General features: G+C 42.2%; 1 protein-coding gene across 6 annotated transcripts; it reads right to left on the reverse strand.

The window, feature by feature from the left end:
* Positions 1-280: 280 nt before the first annotated feature.
* LOC133353598 (protein HID1-like) lies at positions 281-20,823 on the reverse strand. Of its 6 annotated transcripts, none has more exons than XM_061569964.1 (20): positions 20,752-20,823; positions 18,555-18,704; positions 17,865-18,029; positions 15,906-16,022; positions 15,252-15,358; positions 14,465-14,578; positions 13,655-13,889; positions 12,467-12,523; positions 11,238-11,378; positions 10,739-10,829; positions 9,861-10,012; positions 9,142-9,220; positions 8,127-8,291; positions 7,901-8,022; positions 6,892-6,985; positions 6,516-6,559; positions 5,430-5,495; positions 3,948-4,039; positions 2,580-2,738; positions 281-1,697 (listed from the first exon to the last, which is right to left on the reverse strand). In XM_061569964.1, the coding sequence occupies exons 1-20, from the start codon at positions 20,818-20,820 to the stop codon at positions 1,637-1,639; spliced, it is 2,280 nt and encodes a 759-aa protein (XP_061425948.1). In that variant the 5' UTR covers positions 20,821-20,823; the 3' UTR covers positions 281-1,636. The 6 variants fall into 6 exon arrangements, 4 of the variants coding, with proteins under 4 accessions (XP_061425948.1, XP_061425949.1, XP_061425947.1 ...); XM_061569965.1 differs by having other exon boundaries at positions 11,238-11,324; positions 17,859-18,029; XM_061569963.1 differs by having other exon boundaries at positions 17,859-18,029.
* Positions 20,824-21,438: the final 615 nt, after the last annotated feature.

Raw genomic sequence — 21,438 nt, forward strand, 5'->3', positions numbered from 1 at the left:
CCCCCTGTGACAACCATGACAGTGGTTTGACCCAATTCAGAAATACCCCCCCGTGAAAGGCATGACAATGGTATGACCTGAATTGCGTTATTGGTTACGTGGACCAGACTGGCTTGAGATGTAGTTCAAACAAAGATCCACCCTTAACGCGAACATCATTCTCATGGACATTTATGCCATCCGCTTTGCCGATATCCCGTGGGGAATTGGAAACGGGAGAAATCGTGGCCTACGCAATTTATATTCTTGACTCTACAAACAAAAAAATGCCCAAAAATGATCACCAATTATAAGTTTATTCACAAAGCAGAGAACCATCAAATCATGCTATAGAATTAATGACGGTACAAATGTGAACGGAACAATATATAGGAGGATGTGGCCAATGTTATGTTATTGTTCCATGTAACAGTTTATGTTTGATATATTCGTACCCTAACACTAAATTGTGCTGTATTTCAGAATTATGGATGAAAATATAATTTCATATAAACAAATTTGAAAGCCAAATCTTCCAGCTTAAGATATTTGAATTCCACATCAACCGGTTTAAATAAAATGGGGTTAGCTATAATTTGGCTAACAACAAAAACATCTGAGTGAAATGACCGATTAAAAGTATGCCACTGAATGACTATGAAATACTGCTACATTTACCTTTCTACCGCAAAATACAACCTTGACAAACACGTGCAAAGCAAAAGCCAACACATTTTGAAATATCAATTTGAACCGTTAATGCAATTTCGCTGGTGTATTTCTACATGGTAAAAACTGCAGATGCATGGTTTTATACTCTGTATCGATACTGCATCATTAAAGCGGTGGTGCAATGCTAGGATTTACAAATTCTGGCTTTAACAATACGTATATAAAATTGAATATGAAAACCTACATTTATAGAGTTTGCTGATTTCTTAAATGATTTCCTGAAGTGCACCAATTAGTCCTAGCTTGCGTTTGTAATCGTTTTGGTGTTGATTTGTTATGAGTGCTGCTGATAACGGAACTGATGAGTGGAATGGGGAAGGCTGCAAAATACAAAATGTTAAGTGACTTTCGTTAAATCATTTTCTACAAGTGGTGTGGTAGGTTAGTGAGGCCTTTGCTTGAGGCCTTTATCCAGGAAGAGATTCACCATAGCCAATAATGATGAAGTGGTGCTGAACACATTCTGTGCACAAATAATGAGAATACGGTAGTTGACATTAGCAGCACAATCAAGATGGGCACCAGGAAAAAACATTTTGCAACTGTATATGGAAGAGAACACAAGTGAAATCCTTGCACATTAATGCACCAACCTCTCTACTTATTATGGTAACAAAATACAGTTGTTCCAGGTTAACCAACATGCATTTCTCACTTTGTCTAAGAGTATATTACCTACCATATACTTATCAATAAATGGGAGAAATACAGTCGGTGTCTACAAGTGCAACGACCATGACTGAATAAAAAAAACATCCAAGTTTTATTCTGTGCTCATATGCCCAGCGCGATAAATATCAACTAAACCTATTTTGAAACACAATGCAATCATCTGCCACAGGCACAAATTGGAAGTCCACGCTGAGACATCTGAGCAATCAGCTGGAGCCCCAGTCGATCGAGGCTGCTCTGCTCGGTGTCGCCTTCACACGTTCTCCTTGAACATCTTTATCTTCGAGTCAAGCCAGATGGGTGGGTCTATGTTCCTGCAATGAAAAGCCATTACCTTACATCGTCAGTTACGGCAACCACGAGGGGTGCCTGAAAAGGCTAGGCATGGAAGAAGTGGTGGTTGAAGGGTGCATGTTCAGTTGAAAGTTATATTTTAAGAATATACACATTGTATATGAATATAAAACATTTCTAGGCGTTTGAAATTATATTGACTTGTCCTAAGCAGTACCTAAAGTACAGTACTTAATATTTACCGCATGTTTTTACAACAAGTTCTAGTTGCTTGAGTTACAAAAGAGAAATAAGTTAAGAGAAATGCTCATCATTGTATATGCAAATATGTCTAACATGTAAATGTTCAAACATGAATGAGATAATTACGTTATGGGTTTTTTTGTTCATACACATACAATGTTTAGATGGAAAAATACACGCATACCATACCTAAACATACAATATTGTGTAAAGTTGTCCATATTATATACAGGGGTATCAATTGTGGCATAAAATTGTTCTGTGATGTTTCGACCTACATTGTAATCTTATACAATGAAATCAACGAATACTGAGAACGACTCTGGCTATTAACTCCAGACCACGCAGCATATTTATGCTGCGTGGTCTGGGTGGGGAGGGGCTGGGTGGGGAAGGTGGGGAGGGGCTGGGTGGGGAGGGGCTGGGTGGGGAGGGTGGGGGGTGAGGCTGGGAGGGGCTGGTCACCCCGTGGTGCCCTTATAAAACTCAACGTTTAACCTACTCACGCCGGCTTGTGCCCGCCCTCACAGTCGGGCATATTTGCGGAATACACCACGCCGCCGTTGACCCTGGCCATTGACCGAGCAACCCAACGTTCCTACCAGCTCCCTCCGCAGCAATGTGTTTAAATGCCATCCGTGTATAAGCAGAGTGAACACCTGTCACAGACGACACTCCAGAAGTAGGTGCTGAACCAACGAGCAGTGTCCTTGTTGGGCTGACACCGATGGGTTATGATGCGGTGAGGCACGGGCAGCAGCCCCACCATGCTTCCCTGCTTCAGATAACGAAGAATCTGTGTTTCATCCTCCAGCCCCCTAACGCGTAGATGTCGATCCACGTGTACAGGTGCACGGTCACACGTACAAAAAAAATACAGTGGCACACACACGGACAAGTTACACGCCACGAATCGTAAAAAAATATTAGTCATGGCTTCCAGAGTATTTTGTTCAACTAAACTATTTTATTATTTTACCAGTTAAGGCCCACTGAGCTATAAATCTCTTTTTCAGAAGTGGCCTGACCACAAATTATAGTCCAATTAAGTGGCTTATCACGTTGAAATTTAAAGCACGATTGTGTTTATTTCATTTAATATATGTTTGTGGTAATTGTTTAAAGTACCATCTCGTGAAACGAAAACTGAAATGCGCTGCTGAAGATGTTAAGGGCGTACAGAGTGTGTGTGACCGTGAGGCTCGTGGCGCTCCGATGTGTGGTTCTTTCATATTTCTCCCATAATCGCTCTGTGCCAGTTTTGATTATTTAATATTGCTCTAAATTTCTTTAAAACTATCCCCAACTCTGCCTTTCGTAATTTTCTCTCTTGTTCTATCTTTATGTCTATGCTTTTATTATCTCTCTATCGTTCCCCTTTCTTATTCCAATATAGAGTAAAACCTTGATTGCGAGTAACTTTGTCTGCGAGTGTTTTGCAAGACGAGAAAATGTTTTAAATAAATATTAATTTGATAAACGAGCGAGGTCTTGCAATACGAGTAGTACGTATACGCTTTGTCTGCCGAGCATCACGTGATCACAACTGATATACGAGTGCTTTGATATACGAGTGCTTTGGATTACAAACACGTTTCTGAAACGAATTATGCTCGCAATCCAAGGTTTTACTGTAGTGGCAGCTTTACTGTAGTTCCCTTCACCCATTTCTCTTGTTTTATGTTCCTTATTTGTTTCGCTACCTTTTTCTGTCACGATCTCTGCCCGGTTTAAATTTCAAACAACATGCGACAATGCATAATAACACGCAGCCTTTGTGCATATGGAAAAAAAGTGCATTCTGGTCCCATTGTCTTTGGTCACCATCAAAATAAATATGAGCAAATGTAGCATACGGAGAGTAGCAGTGATACTCAACTTTGGATCGGTTTCATCCTTGTTTTTCGGTTTATTATTCACCACAACCACAAGTGAGCATAAGCTGTGTTAATAAATGAGACCACCTGTACGTATGAAATGTGTACTGTGCGCAAGTTCAACGTACATGTGCGTGCTTCTCATCTTACCTCTTAAGGCACAGCATTTTCACTTGAGGGACCAACACATGCAGCAACTTCATTATCGTGTTCAGAGGCAATTTGGATTTCCACGAAGACACCTGTTTAAATAACACCGCATTAAATGTTTTAATACGTTCATATAATACGTATTTTAAACGTCAAATGTCCTAGTTATTGACAGATTATACGTAAAATATATTACATTTTACGAATAAATTGTGATTTTCTAAACAGCTGTTGCACAAGGGAATATAGTGTCAATCATCGTGGTGGTGGTGGAAGAGCAGATAGGACATGCAAGTTTTGTTTATAATAGGTCAAATTTTTTTTTACGTGTTTATACTGTAAACAGCACATTAAGTGAATTTCACTGTTGTCAATGCACTCTGATTTTTTTCATTTATTGTACTTGTGTATTGTTTTATGATAACTTGTAAAAGAAGAATGCAATCAGGTATTTATTTGTACAATTTAAACGTTAATGTTGGTACATTGAGTTCATCGTTTACATTTCATTGCGAAGTAAAAACAATAAAAAAAGAACTTAACATTTTATCATGCGGCTATCAATTGAGTGGGACGTAACGTAAACTGTCAGCCCACGCAAGGGGTAGATGAATGGCATTAGAGGATTTTACTGGTAGGAACCTCCTGGTTACACCAGTGTATTGTGTCCGTCCGTCCGTCATGCAGGCAGGGACTGGGTGGGGAGGGAGGGACTGGGTGGGGAGGGGTGGGTGGGGAGGGGCTGGGTGGGGAGGGTGGGGCTGGGTGGGGAGGGTGGGGAGGGGCTGGGTGGGGAGGGGCGGGGAGGGGCTGGGTGGGGAGGGTGGAGCTGGGTGGGGGGTGGGAGGGAGGGGTGGGGCTGGGTGGTGAAACATCCACGCGACCACGGGAACAACACGAAAACTCCAAATATACGGGCATTAAGGAATGGATGTCGGTTGAACAGCTGAATTCATGCAAACTGGTGTCCACTTGGCAAATTCATTTATTTTCAATTTATAGCTCAAATTTAAGACAATCTCAACAAGAAAACTCAACCATTTTTTTCTTATTTTATCAGGTAAGGCCCACTTAGTTATATAACTCTCTTTCAGAAGTGACTTGGCCACAAATGATAGCTCAACGAAGTGGATTATCATCTGGTAATGTATAGCAGCCAAATAATCTTAAACGTACGTTGATTCTAAATGTGGAGGGAAAAACCAGAGGACCTGGAGGAAAAATCCACGCGACCACAAGAAGAACATGCAAACGCCAAATATACAAGCGCCAGGGTCGGGATCGAACCCACGACATCCTTCATACCAGGCGAGGTAGTTAACATCTCGCCACAAGACATCTGGACCACCCTGTACATGTAACTGACGCTTAGTTATAGAATGCATCCATATCCACGTAACCTATAGGAACCCAAAATAAAATTTGTATGCATGGAAATTTTACACTTTTATTAATGTTGCCTTTATTGGCTGGGGTACGTACCCACTTGGGCGTGGGTTTCCAGGATGTGCTCTCGAGGCAGTCGGGAGTCCCACTAAATTTGCTCTCCTGCAGGGTGCAATATGACACACGTTTATAAAGTCAGTCTCCCTATTTTAAAAGCATTTCCGGCCTTCGGCCAGGAAAGTCACAAAATTTGCACACGAACGACGCATTCCCGCAAGCACCCGATGCTCCGTTCTGTAGCCGTGTGGTGTGAACCGTTGCGTGGGCCAATCGTTAAGTCTGTTACTAAATAACAATGTTTCTAGTTTTGGATAGCGTCGTTCCCCCACACCTCCGGTGAGCACGGTTGGCTACGTACGGCTCGAAAGAAGTTCAACGTTCATACGTGCAAATTGCACCTCGTAATCGCTGAGGTCCTGCAGACAAGCTGGAAGGTAGCCAGCCAGTGAGCTGGAGTCAACAATTTCCCGAGCTCTGCCGTTCTCTATATATCATGTTTTCAGCCAATTAATGTTTATGCGTGGGAGAAAACTCGACCACCTGATGAAAACCCACGCGTGTGTGGGGGGCAGCACTCCCATAAAGAGGGAATGATATTAATCTGCACTTTTATATACCGTCTTCTCCTGGCAAGCCACGTTATGGCACCTCGACGCTGGGGAAGGAAGTTGAGTAACATTTGTGCGATGCACCAACCCTCCCTCGCCTCCACAGTGTGCCAACCCCCGCCGCTTGATTTCACTATCGACGCTTTTGGGCTCAATTGACAATTGAACCAAATTTACAATTGAGCCCGAAAGCGATTTCATCGATAATAGATGAATGGTCTTAGTAAAAAAAATCCACGTTTCTATGGTGGCAGCTACTATCTGTATGTTGAACTTCTTTCGCACCATACGTCGCCAACCTTGCTAGTCGTACGTGCAGGGGAAGGACAACAAACTAAACACACTGTTGACTTCCAACAAAGTTTGTTTTAAGGAGTATGGCATGAATTGACCCCCAACACACACATCACCGCTTATTGAACAATGATTCTGTATAGAATTTAACTTTTTAAAGCATTACATTTAACCCAAACAAGTCTGCTTCGCATTGGGAAGGACGCACACAAACACCCACCTCTGTGGCCCCATCACCTGGGCCACTGATCTCTGATCTTGCACCTTCACACAATTCCAGACAAATCAGCGTCCAGTTTGAAAACTGTGACGGAAGGTTACAGTACACCGCTATTGTTGAGCATCACACCGATTCTATAGACTTCCACCGACCTGTATTCACGACTGATATTGGACCTCTGAAACAGTGTTGCTTCATTTCACAGACATGCTTCACTCCACAGATATGCTAGAATGTATCATGATTATTTAGCAATGCAATTTGTTTAAAGAGGCTCTCTTGAGCAGCAAGTATCCTGCATTGACATTGTTTGGCCAGTTCCTTTATTGAGTGTTTGGCATGTGGGAGAAGTCAACAACCGGTACAAGTTCGGCACCTTGAACTGTTCTGAGCCTTGTTCCAAGTTGTCCGTGAAAGATGGGTTGCAGTGCCTCTGGAGAATCAATCACGCTCATAGACGGCTGTTTGTCCTATCAATGAACAAACATTCCCATCAAAACCAAGTGCCACTGCTCTATATTTTATACATGTACATCATCATCACCATCCATGGGCAGATAGCCCGTAGGTTCCCACTGCACATTTCCTGTCTTGTGCCAATATGCTCAAGTCGTGCCACATCTTTCTGCCACCAATTTCTTATCGTCGTCGGCAAGCTATTCCCTTCCTCTCTTTCCGATTCCTTCCATTTTTCTGAACGACACACTTTTAATTTTCCTGTAATTGTCCATCTTACATACGTGTCCAAATAGTGCCAGTTTCCTTCTCATCACTGCCGACATCAACAGGTCTTCTTCTATGTGCAACCTTTTTCTTATACGTACATAAAACTCAAACTCAATAAATATTGTAACGAAGAGAGCCTAACAGCAACTGGACTCGCAACCTATACACAAAGTAGTTACATTATGCATGCGGAATGTGCAAGTACGTGTTTATTTTTTTCACTTAAGGTTTTTACAATGGTTAAAAGCACAGGTGAGCTGCACAGAGCAAGCATTACAGGTCACGAGTGAGCACAGTCCTTACTAGAGCTTATACTTCAAATACCAATCCATTCAAAGGTGGGAAAATCTCACAAAATCATTGTCTGTAAGTGTATTGTTATCACATCTTAAATGCCATTCTACATTTATCCAACAAATTATCGACGAGTCTCCAGTAAATTACCCTCTTTGTGTACGTTTTGTCACCATTATTAAGTACATATAATGTTTTGCTTCACAATTTGTGAAATAGCTTTACATCTTGACCCCTTGGTTCCTTTAAATATACATACACACTGCAGATCGATTCATATTAAGAGCGTTGAACTGCACTCCAGTATAGTTCACAACAGACACACCCTCAATTGAGCTTGCAAGTGAGTTGATTCCTCCTCTTACCCCACGAGGAGCTTCAGTCTTTCTCGTGGTTTTCTCAATGAAGTCTTTGTCCACAGGTAGGTTGGCGAGGTGGTTGAAGACGGACCTCTTGCACAGCATTGCATACACAAGGTGGCAATTGCCTGCAATAAACCACAACATGACAATTAAGTAATCATCGTTACCTTATGTTAGCAAGTGTTAAAGCATCACATAATGCCACTTATTTCCATCTGCAGCCACTCACCATTAAACTGGTATTGTATGACATTGTTGAAAACCTCCAGGAGCAAGAGAAGAAGCTTGGGGTTGTGTGGTGAAGAGAAAAGGAAATGCGGTGAAGAGAAAACCTCCAGCAACTGCACAAGTTTGGTGGCAGAGACCATGGACGTGCTTTTCAGAAAGGGGGACACTAAAGACACACACATTCCACACAATGCACACAGATTAGGAATGACATTACCACTTCTCAACCATTCATAACATGGAAAAATGCAGTTGCGGGAATCAATAATAAACTAAACTAAAAACAATTGATCTATTTAACCAGGTAAGGCTCACTGAGAGAAAATAGCTCTTTTTAGAAGCGACCTGGCCACAAATGATAATTCAACGAAGTGGCTTATAATGCGGAAATTTATAGCAGCCAAATACTCTGAACGCATATTTCTAAATGTGGAGAGAAAACCCGTAGGACCCGGAGACAAATCTACGTGACTACGGCGAGAAGATTCAAACCCCAAATATGCAGGTGTCAGGGTCGGAATAAAATCCACGACGTCCTGCATACCAGGCGAGGTGGGTAACATCGTGTCACCACAGTGCCCATAAAACTGCACTTCTAGCACAGATGTGTAATGTCAAAGGGTCCCAATTCATGTTGGTGAATGCCACTTTCTGTCCCATTTTTTCTAGAAACGTACCAATGTCGCCATCACCAACAATTGAGAAAGTGTCCCCTTCGTCAATGTGTTTTACTTCAATGAATGCAGTCAATAAAGCTGTGACCCAATTGCTGAGAATTCTCAAGCACGGCTCTCCTAAAAAAACAGTCTTAACGATTCCCAAAGAACTGTTCTGTATGATAATTGTTTAAACAATCATGCATTTAGCATAATGGGGAAGTATCTGCCTTTTTTAGTTGTACTGTACTGCATTAGCCACCCCGCAACCCTTGACCAGAGCCCCTTTTAGTCACCACGTAATCATGTTGCCCTTCTCCCACAAATACAAACAAAACATATATGAGCATGGTTACCTACCATTAGCAACAATGGTCATGAGGCAGTCAAACAGATTCTGCAACTTCTGTTGGCTTCTTGTAATCATTTGGTGAAACACCTGTGCAGAAACCATGTGCATCACAGTTAACATTATCTTCAACACACGAGAAAGAATGCTAAAATAAACACATTCCTGCGGAGGGAGCTGGTAGGAACATTGGGTTGCTCGGTCAATGGCCAGAGTCAACGGCGGCGTGGTGTATTCCGCAAATATGCCCGACTGTGAGGGTGGGCACAAGCCGGCGTGAGTAGGTTAAACGTTGGGTTTTATAAGGGCACCACGGGGTGACCAGCCCCTCCCCACCCAGCCCCACCCCTCCCACACCCCACCCAGCCCCATCCTCCCCACCCAGCCCCTCCCTGCACGATGGACGGACGGACACAATAATCCCCTGTGGGCTGGTGTAACCAGGAGGTTCCTACCAGTATTAGTGTCACGTCAGTGTCGTATCAAGAGGCATGTTGGTAAATGGTGTGCTGGTGTTTTTAGGTTGTGAATTGGCTGCTTATTGCCTCGCCCAATAGATATGTCGTCTATCTTGGGGCACTTCACATGTTTACATTACATTTCTAAGTATACTAGATTTGTGACTTTACCAAAAGAACCAAAGAGTAATTCCTGCAGTCACGAAAGCTCCAAATTAAATCATGTGGTTTGGTCTCCACGCATAATCCTCCTGCACTGGGTGGAAACTCACAATGATGAGGAGGTCGGCGTGTGTGCCGTTGAACACCCGGATGCCCAAGGGCACACGGATGGACAATGAATTGTTGAGATGAATCCCAAAGTTCCTTTCTCCGCTCAGCATGAGCAGAATAAACACGCCGATGGAGAGTAGCCCCATTTGAGCTGTCAGTGTACAAACAAAGGCAAAGATAAATATTCCCCATATAGTCTTAACAGACTGTTGCGGAAAGTGCTGTTAGCGAGCACCTAATGAAGGCCGGCATGGCACACCAGGGGGTGGGTGGCCAGCATCACGCCCGGCTGGCTTTGTCTCTCAAGTGGCGATGTTTAGATACTGCACCAGGTACTCATTTGAGGCTGAGTTGACCTAGCGGACGCCCAGGATTGGTTCAGATATTTGTCACTGATGTTGGTCGTGAGCGGGATATTGAACTCGTATCGCCAGGTTCGTAGCACAGTGTGCCAACCACTACACTACCGCTCACCCCCAGTGTATAAACACAATACCATACACCGTCGTAGCATCACAACAACAAACAAGATCCACATATTACAGTGGGACTCCTCTTATCCACGGCTCCTTTATCCGCAACTATGTGGGCCATTATCTGTGGGCCTTGGTAATATCCATGTAAGCCCACACTGCAATAAGACATTTTAATAATGTAGACGCATTGTAACATTTCCCGTTAGTGATTTCATTAACATTTTCATTCCTCATTTGGGCACTTTGATTGTATGTTTGTATTTTGTATGACGATTATCATGATGAGTGATAGAGCAGGATTCCGTAAAATAAGCACATTTTAAACTTAGCATAAGTAGCCAATGATTGGATCGAGGAGGTTATGACATCCGCCACTTTCAGTATATAAGCTCGTGACTTACAATCATCATCCCTTGCATCATTCAGGTAATAAAGGATGGGAACAACAATTCCCAGCATGTCATTTGTCTTCAAAACAAAGGACAAGAAATTCTACAACAAGAACAAAACCAAAATAACGTTTTAATTTGATTACATGTTAAACATATCAATACATCTCTAAAAAGTTATTTCATTTTATCGTCCAAATCACAAAGTAGTGTAATGCAAAAGTGGTACTAATTCAAGAATGAAGAGGTTGACTTTTTAGCATTTGTTCCAAGTTTTAAGCACATTATTACGTTCATAAAAAAAAATGCGGTTTAATATTGTTAAATTCAAACAGGTAGGAACATATTTATTCAGTTGCACTCAAGTGCACACTTTTCTTGTAACTATTCTGCCATGAGAGTTCATTGGTGTAAACATTAAACGAACCTTTCAGTGGCACGAAGGAACTTAAATAGACAAAGGCCTTCGCTTCAATCTTATACTGACTGTATTGAATTAGCGGGTTCTTGCCTTGTTTTGTTGACAAAGGATCCAGAATAATACGAGCAGCTCCTGATGGAAGTGAACGCGCTTCGTGGAGTACGGCAGGTAGGTCTGCTGCAGAGGGTTGTTGAGCAGACGGACCAGGCCACTCAGGATGAATTGAAAGTCCTAATTAGTCCAAGATAAAAATCGGGATTTTTCTTTTATATCACAAAATGTTTCTTTTGATACAATTCCACGAGAGTTTATTTCCCCCCTTTGCTGATATAATTATTCATCGCAAAAATGTGAACACAAAGAAATAGATTCATAGGCAAAAGTCTGCATCTCAACATATCATTTGTCATCGAACAAAGACGGTCACCGCATCGAGCGCTTTCAGATGCGCTTCTGCGACCGTCTGGAACGCTCTTCCTTCAGATATTAGAAAATCACTGGAGCTATGCGCTTTGAAATCTCGATTGCAAACCCATTTCTTTAGAACTGCTTTTTGTGTTTAGTTTGTTGTTGTTCCCCCGCACTTCCGATTAGCACGGTTGGCTACGTACGGTGCGAAAGAAGTTCAACATACATTCAAAAAATGAAATAGTTTTAATTCATCAGCCTATGGGTCACCAGGACCAATGTTCCACAGCAACAATGATGTTATCCATGATCCTCCATGATGATACGTAATAATTTTTTCTACTAATCTTTTGTGTACGTGTACTGATATCTCCATTACCAACTTTGGTGCAAATCATCACAGCTGCATGTTTCAGTTATATTGAAAACATTTACAAATACTGGAAACAGCTACTCTCTCTCTCTACTGACAATACATGGTGACTTCCTGAGGTGGTAAAACAATATCAATAGTGTAATAATTTATGTATTTGGCAAATTAAATGACAGTACTGAACAGTAATGTGAAAATGCACCCACTTGAATTACAAAATTCACATTTATTGACCAGAATAAGAAATTGACAGCATTAAGTTCCATCCTTTAAGGTGATACTGAAAAGTAAACAAATGGGTTCAGCTCTTTTAAACTTATTGCATATTCCTCTTCTCCAACACATGACATACTAACCATCTCTAACCTCCTTTTCTCCTGGCCGCATGTCTTAGTTCTTACGCTAGTTTCCTTCACCACTTCCATTCTGCTCTTCATTTTCTATCCCGTCACCAAACATTCCTTCCACTCTTCCTGGTACCTTTTATTTTTTCCAAAGTATAGCATTACCTTCTACAACCCCCACAAAACGCTCTCACCTCATCAGTATGAATCTTGGAGAGGTAAGTCACGAAGAGATTGCTGCAGTTCAAATGCTGTAAGACACGAAAATAATGTTGGAATGACAAGGGTACACAATTGTGAAGCTTTCTAATGCTGTTTTTCCTTGATGTAGCAGCTAGTATTAGTTTTAATGTGTTTTATTTCAAATGTATTTTTTAATCTGTAGAGAGAAACACGTACAGTATTTGGGTTATTTTAAATGTAAAATGACTCATCTCATCCTATTGGCCTCTTATCCCAGAGCGTTCAATTGATGCCCATGTCACACCGTAGGTGTGAAGTGTGATAAGATGAAGGATCTTAGAATGACGGGTCAATGTATCCTGGATTTGGAGGCTACATTTGCCTTTTATATCAATTATATAATTAAAATATTATTAAAATTAATGAGACTCAATGAGGTGAACCTCTACACAGATGCGTTCGTGAACCTACTTGCAGTAACTGATGTCTCCTGACAACCTTGCCACCCAACAGGTTTAATAATCACACAACAGTATGTGACCTACAAACTAAATTTCAAGAGCGCTGGCATAATGGTGTGTGCTACCATTGTACTATACATGAACTAGGGTTGTTCAAAGTCAATCAGTAACCCGGTAACCATTTTCAGAATGAATAACGAGTTCTGAAAGCTGAGAACCGGCATTTCGATTCATGAATGCACCGATTAGCACAGGTGAATGTAAAAACCACATGGCGGCCTGAGTTATATTTGCCCACGTTTCTCAGCTCAAAGGTAAATGTGAAATCTTGCCCTTGCTTGCTTGTCCACGCCACTGCTGACAGGAAGAGCCTCCACTAGAGGGACCTCTATGGGGAAATTTGGTGTCTTCTGAAATGTTTAGCAGACGCCTTGGAAATAGTTCAACATACCCACACTGGGTGCTCAGAGGCGAGGGAATTAATAAGCTTTCCACATTAATTCAACTGCCCCCCCCCCCCCCCAGGAGATGGAATCTAAGTATCTATCTAACCTTTACACAATGACAGCTCCCTTAGTTTGTTGATAGACGTTTGTGTGTGTGGCAAACCGGTGACCGGTTTTTTTTTTACCATGCGATTACCCGTGATACTATTTTTTTTAACAACCCCTATATAATCCCATATCCACAAGCACAGAGACATGGCTCCTTATATAACAGGTGAGAGTAACGTGGTACCTGTTGTGTCCGTGACAGCTGTGGGTTCTCACTGTCACCGATGGAGAAGCCAAAGAGGGGAGAGCCAGGAAGGGAATGTTCCCCGTCCAATGCGGCAATCAGCACCTGGCAGGCCACCTCAACGAGTGGCTCACGGTGGTCGCGCACCAGCAGGTAATTGTACGGCACCCCGTAGCCCACAGGGTCGTAGGCAAACACCACATTCAAGAGAGACGTGAACAAGGCCAGGGTGTGCCTGTGAACGCATGAACGTAAAGAGGAAACAGTGGAGCTGAATTTATTACTCAAGAAAGAAAAGAACATGTCTTCTTGGTTCTTTCGGTAAAGTCACGTAGAAGGGAAATAATAAAATAATAAAAATAAATCATAATAAAATAATTCTCACGTCGTTTTGGTCACAATGCAAGCAGCCGTCCTCACCTGCAAGCAGCCGTCCTCACCTGAGGACGGCTGCTTGCGTTGTGGCCGAAACGTCGTGAGAATTATTTTATTATGTTTTACTTCTATTATTTTATTATTTCCCTTCTACGTGACTTTACCGAAAGAACCAAGAAGATGAATCCCTGCAGACACGACAGCTTTAAATCGAAAAAGAACATGTATTGGGATTTGATTAATTCTGAGAAACAAATCTGGTAAGACAAGGGAAGAATACGCACAAAAGCAATATGTTAACTAAATTAATGATACAGCAGCACAATAAGCTCAATTATCACACGGTAACCTCATCAACTCTTAAGGAACTTCAGTTATTTACCTGACTACAAATTATATTTACTATGATCACTCCTCAAATGGACAAACACCTGCCTGTTCTCCTTTGAGCAGAACAATTTCACCCAGGAATTGCAGCTCCGCGGGTCATTTTCAGATTGGTATATCACCTCGGAGAAGCAGGTCAAAAGCAGATTTAGAATTTCCAATCTGTCCATACAAAAGGAATAAAGAACATCTGCAAATTCGATATCACGGGTATTTAATAAAGTTAAAAACATATCAAAACTAACCCTTCGGAATTTTCTATACAGCCAAGAGACACAGATGCAAGCATAATTCAAATTGATACCATAATGAGAACGCAAAGTCATCTTGGATCTCATGCAAGAGTCATGGATTTTCACAAACAAATGATATATATTGTATCTAAACATTGTTATTCTAGCACTACACCAGCATATACCATGTGATTCTCTGTATACTCTACATACGTAACAAAATCCAACAATAATATTAGATTCAAATATTTGCATTACCTTAAAGACACACAGTGATACTCCTCTTATCCATGGTTAAGTTACCAATTACTCATTAGCCCTGGGTCAGCTTCAAGCTCGGGTCAAATATTGGCATGAAAATGTTGCCCCACAATTCCATCACTGCCATGTGATTTGTGTGATGGCTAACACCTGGATATAAAATTACGTAATCAGGTATAACATTAAAAATTACTTCATAAAAGCATGCAGGTGTGCCGACACACCTGCAATTCTGGGCTAAAATTCAGGCAGCTTGCCTGTCAAGAAAACACGTTTTCTCGTGTAGATTAGAGTGTCGTATAAATTATTAAAATGACAAAGGGAAAACAAAATTTACTCACCTGTTCGTGTCGTGCACATAGCTCTGTGGTGGAGAGATATTGACTCCCACGCCTGCTTCCCAGATGAACTCACAGCTGTCAAGTGGCCAAGTATCCTCCGGTGTGTCCTGCCACACAATAACCAAACGCCCTTCGAAGCTCTAGCTTGACTAAATATGAGGTTAGCTTGACTAACATAAAACTATATACATTTATTTTATTTTATCGTGTAAGGCCACGATACAGCTCTTTTTTAGAAGCGAGCTGACCACAAATGTTAACTCAACAAAGTGGCTTATTATGTGGAAATTAATAGCAAATATTCTAAATGCATGTTTTGGAGAAAAATTCACGTGACCACGGGGAGAGAGACACGCAAACTCCAAATATACAAATGGCGACAGGGTCGGGATCAAACTCATAACCTCCTGTATACCAGGCAAGGTAGTTAACATCTCGCCACCATGGCACCCTATAATTAAGCTCCGATTATAATTATATAACCATCTGGCCTGCATATATTAAGTTTCTTTCGTCAAAATGGTCAATTAAATCAAACAAAATCTCCAAAAATATATTTTTAAACGTCATAATTTCTCTAACATTTTTTTAGATTTATGCACAACACAACTACGAATGCAGTGAATGGTGACGAGTCTTTTTCAGCGCCATTACGGGGCCGGGCTGCCTGTGCGGTGTCACGGTGAAGCCCGGACAGAAGAGCAGTTCAGCGATGGCAAGCAGCAGGGCCTCAGCCAATGGGGGCGTGACTTTGCTCGTGTCTTCCTCCACCTGCATTTGTCAGACAATGCATTCAGCCATAAAGGATAGCACACATTAATAACACTGGTCAACAAAAAAAACATTTTTTTTCTGGCCTGGACTTTTGCAGCTGTTTTAGACTAATTTCAGGGTGCTGATTCCAAATCTGATCTCAGATTTGCTCTATCACATCTCATTTTTATGCTATCGGCATACCCCATTTTCATTGATTTTACCCGAAATTAACTCTGTCACTTATGATTGCAAGTTGTTGCGAGTCAGTGACAGCTTTAGTGTTAAAATATGGTGCTGTATTTTTAGGATAGTGTGTTTATAAAATATGGTGCTGTATTTTTAGGATAGTGTGTTTATAATATCATTTTATTTAGATATCCACATTTATTTAATATTTTTCTTCTGCAGTTTTTATTAAAAATGTAATATTTGATATCTCAAAAACCTGATGTGATAGACAAAAACTGATGCCAGATTTGGAATCAGCACCCCAAAATTACCTTAAACCCGTTGGAATACCTTATGCCAGAAAAAGTGTGTTAACCGCTGTAATTGGAGACTGCACATAGCCCAATTGAGGTTTACTTGATTATTTCCTGCCCTGAATCGACTTCCCCACCAGCCGTAATTGACAACAGGGATTCATATTCTTGGTTCTTTCGGTAAAGTCACGTAGAAGGGAAATAATAAAATAATAAAAATATAAAACAATAAAAATTCTCACGACGTTTCGACTGCAACACAAGCAATCATCATCAGGTGTGAAATCCACTTTTTTCAAAATTTCTTGCTGTGGATTTCACACCTGATGATTATTGCTTGTGTTGCAGTCGAAACGTCGTGAACATTTTTATTGTTTAATATGTTTATAATTTTATTATTTCCCTTATACGTGACTTTACCGAAAGAACCAAGAATATGAATCCCTGCAGTCACGAAAGCTTTAAATAAAAATGTAACAGGCATTCCATCAATTTATTTGCACCAGTGCACTTAAGGCAAGTGGGGCATAATTGCATTTGTGCAGCAACCCAAAATTTAGGTTTATACCAATGAAGCAGTGGATTGCAGCTGTAACCTTTGATGTAACCCAAATTAAATGCCACACAATGCCAGTCAAGTAGTATAGAGTAACAATGTTAAGGATAAATCAGTTACATAAAGAACAGGCCTCATATACAGAGTCATGTCTAAAAATATAGTAACAAATTTTTTTTCAGAATCTTTGCTATCACAGCTTGTACCTAACCATATTGTCTAACTTACTGGCACTGCCATTTAACTGAAACCCGTTGTACAATTACAATGAAAAAACAACCCCGCCAATTTAAATCTGTTTTAGTTTTGTAAAATATTGTTTTCACACTCTAATGAGCATAGGCAGCCCTTACTGTATCTCCAGTTTAAAGCCCTAAGCCAGTGGTGGATGCTGCACATAAACAGTGGTGTCAGGGAATGCGTCAATATGCTTAACACTTTTACATTTCCTAACAAAGTGTCACGCTATGTAATGGCAGTGATCTCAGCCCATCATGACCCAGTTGGCGATAAACTAGTCGGGCCATCAGGCTTTATTTCATCGCTGCTATGGGCGATGGATACTTGAGACCCCCCAAATAGATTCCTGGTTCATCTGTGGAGGTCTGCCACTGGTCTCAGATGTATTACAGAAACCTCTCTTTGAGTATCTTGCATCTTTTTCCCCGTTGCATTTGGCATCCACTGATCAATAAATGAATCGAAAAAATACCGTAATAATGGAAAAAAATTCCGCACCTCCGATTAGCACGGTTAGCTATGTACGGTGCGAAAGAAGTTCAACATACGTACGTACAATAAAACACAACTTAAATTTACGTTGTGGTGAGTAGGTGCATGGGCCCAGAAGAAATCCTTCCACTGTGCATCCTCGAACACAAACGGCAGGAGCCTTGTCAGCAGGCGGATGCAGCTCAACACCACCACTGGTTCCTGATCGTCCGTGCAGCCAGACTCTGCAGCCACTCGCAGTTTCTCCACAGCCTGTTCCACACAAATCCAAGGGTTCATCTTCGTAGAATGATAATAGAATGGGTGTTACGAATGTTGGAAGAAAATTCCTGATTTAAATTGACTCCACCAAGATGGAGCGATCCGAAAAGCTAACATGGGCTTCAGTTAGCATGTAAATAGCACCTTTACCAGGGGCAACTCGTTATTTTTTAAAGCCATCACCCACAAGAGTTGACCACTGACTTGCATAGTATCATTGCAGCAATATCCACAATTGAAGCACATATCAAATGTAAATCCAATTTATTTCCTAACACAACAAAGAATAATCTATGGCATCAACTTTGGGGGAGACTATCATGCGGCATTAGATTGTCACTTTAAGATGTTTTCTTGTTAATGTTTTTGGTTTTCTGTTTGTTGCGGTTGCACCCGTTTCAAGAGCCCGAATGGCTCACGGGGGCTACACCAAAAAAATGAAACTGAAAAAAAAACTAAAACTGAAAACTGTTCACGGCCGACACCGATTCTGATGGCTTCTTAATTGCAGTTTGCCTTGTGGATGAGCGTGCTGAGGCCTGATGGGAGCTCGTCACGCAGGGCTCGCACGTCGCCCGCAGTCAAAAGGCGGAACGCGTCCTGCGCTGCGGCGTCGCTCTCGCCCAAGAACGGGCTCCAAAATGCCTCGTCGCCCAGCTCTGCCACCTGCGTGCGCCAGGACACAAGAGGACACAGGGCAGTGGGGTGGGAGGGCATCCATTGAGTAGGTACGCACAAATCTGTCAAAACTTGACAGCTACCCCCCCTCTCTCTCCCTGTACGCACGCGGACTTTTAACACCGCCCACCCCCCCCGAATCCTATAGAACGGCCGATATTTACGGTAATCCACGCAGAAACGATCAGGGATTAATAATAATATTAACGTGTTCTTATTCTTGGTTCTTTCGGTAAAGTCAAATTAGAAAAAAAAAACGCCACTTTTTTCAAATGTTCTTGCTGTGGATTTCTCACCTGATGATGATTGCTTGTGTTGCAGTCGAAACGTCGTGATAATTTTTATTGTTTTATATTTTTATTGGTTTGTATTTTTATTATTGTATTATTTCCCTTCTACGTGACTTCACCGAAAGAACCAAGAATATGAATCCCTGCAGTCACGAAAGCTTTAAATCAATATTAACTTGTTTAAGCAAACATAGTCCACCGCCGGACTATCTAACTAATTTTAAGGCCAATGTAGACAAATTATTTTCGAGGCTTCACCCCCCCCCTCCCTCGTTTCATATGTGTACGAACATTATCAGTAGACCCCCAATACACAAGCGTACACAATTGAGTTGACCCTCATCCATGTGTACGTACTAAATGGATTAAGTTTCAGTTTCATGTATTAGGTACAGCCCTGTGAGCCATTCGGCTCTTGAATCGGGTGCAACCGCAACAAACAACAAAACAAAAACATGAACAAGAAAACATCTTACAGTGCAAACAGAAACATCCAGGAAAAAACTGAAAAGTCTACATTGGCACTGGGGTCTATAACGATCAGCCAGGCAACCGCAAGGCTCAGGTGTTGTTGGTTTATCGGACTTTGAAATTGAAAAGTAATTGTGGAAATATTACCAGAACTATATTTTCAGAAACAAAATCACACTTCAGGGAAGCATGGCTCGTAGGCGAGAGGATGGCTCGGGGTGTTGGGTACGCATGTTGAACTTATTTGGCACCGTATGTAAAACCAAACGTGTTCACAAGACTCTGGGAAAGAAAAACCCTTCGCTGTTAGCATGGACGCTGCAAGCTGCACCACCTTTATAGCACAACACCGATGTTAATTCTAGATTTGAAGCTTTCGTGACTGCAAGGATTCATACTTTTAGGTTTTTTTCGGTAAAGTCACGTAGGTAAAAATCAAAAGAATATAAATAAAAATATAAAAATAATATAAATAATATAAATAAAATTATAAAAATAATAGAAATATAATAAAAAATAATAGAAATAATAATTGAAATATAATTTTTTTACAATAATTATTTATATTATTTTTTATTATTTATGTTTACCTACGTGACTTTACCGAAAAAACCTACGAGTACCGATGTTAATGATACATGAATTAGAATGTACAACGAAGAATGCAATAATGAAAACATAACAAACTGTCAATTTCGATCACGTGTACTGACTATTTGTAATCGACAACGTTACTCCGCTTTGCGTTATCTCCCTCACATGGTCAGATAACCACATGAAATGACACGATCTCCCTCCCAACTCTTGCACACTGCACTTTGCTTCACGTTCCTCACACTGTCAGAATAAAAAACATCAGAATTCGTAGTCATACTGGAGGAATCCGAAGAGCCACAGAGCTCTTTGTTGCAGATGTTCAGTGTAAATATCTCGCAGTGATCATCACATCGCTCGCTATTCGCTTTCGTGGTGCTTACTGGCCCAAAGCGGATATTAGTTTTGGGAAACTCTTTAAATTGATACACTTCTGGTGAGGTAACGGACAAGCTAAAGACAGCTACGAGGGGATGGGTGGTCAATACCACGACCGGCCGCCTTTGTCTCCCCATTCGCGATGTTTACTAAACACCGCCGCACCGGCTACTCATTCGAGGCTGAGTACGACGTTTCGGGGATGGCCCAGGACCGGTTCAGACACTCGTCACTTGACGTTGTCGGTGGCCGTGAGCGGGAATCGAACTCTCTGGTGGTGTTTGGCAATCGTCACCCAGCACCTGGCGCACGCACGCGGCTGCCCGCACGGCACCGGCCGCCTGCTGCCCTCCGCTCCACGTGACCCCCATGGCGCGTGTGTGACCCCACCCCCCCCACGCGCGTGCGTGACCTCCCCCCCACGCGTGACCCCCCCCTCCCCCCCCCGCGCGTGACCCCCCCTCCTCCTCCCCCCCCGCGCGTGACCCCCCCCCCCACGCGACCCCCCCCCCACACCCCCATGGCGCGTGTGACCCCCCACCCCTCCCCCCGCGCGTGACCTCCCTCCACCCCCACGCGCGTGCCCCCCCCCCTCCTCCCCCCCGCGCGTGACCCCCCTCCTCCTCCCCCCCCGCGCGTGACCCCCCCCCACGCGACCCCCCCCCACACCCCCATGGCGCCTGTGTGACCCCCCACCCCTCCCCCCCGCGCGTGACTCCCCTCCCCCACACACGTGACCCCCTCCTCCCCCCACGCGTGACCCCTCCAAACCCCTACCCATTGTTGCCAACAAAACAGGTGTTAAGATTTCGATTTAAAGCTCGCGTGACTGCAGGGATTCATATTCTTGGTTCTTTCGGTAAAGTCGCGTAGAAGGATTTCTACACCTGATGATCATGATGATTATTTGAGATTGTTGATGTGTTTTTATGCGAGATTTGTTTTAAAAAATAAAAAGTATTCCTAATGGCATCATGGGAATTATCGGA

Source organism: Lethenteron reissneri, chromosome 44, assembly GCF_015708825.2.
Source record: "Lethenteron reissneri isolate LAM-NWPU_2019-01 chromosome 44, ASM1570882v1, whole genome shotgun sequence".
Taxonomy (NCBI): domain Eukaryota; kingdom Metazoa; phylum Chordata; class Hyperoartia; order Petromyzontiformes; family Petromyzontidae; genus Lethenteron; species Lethenteron reissneri.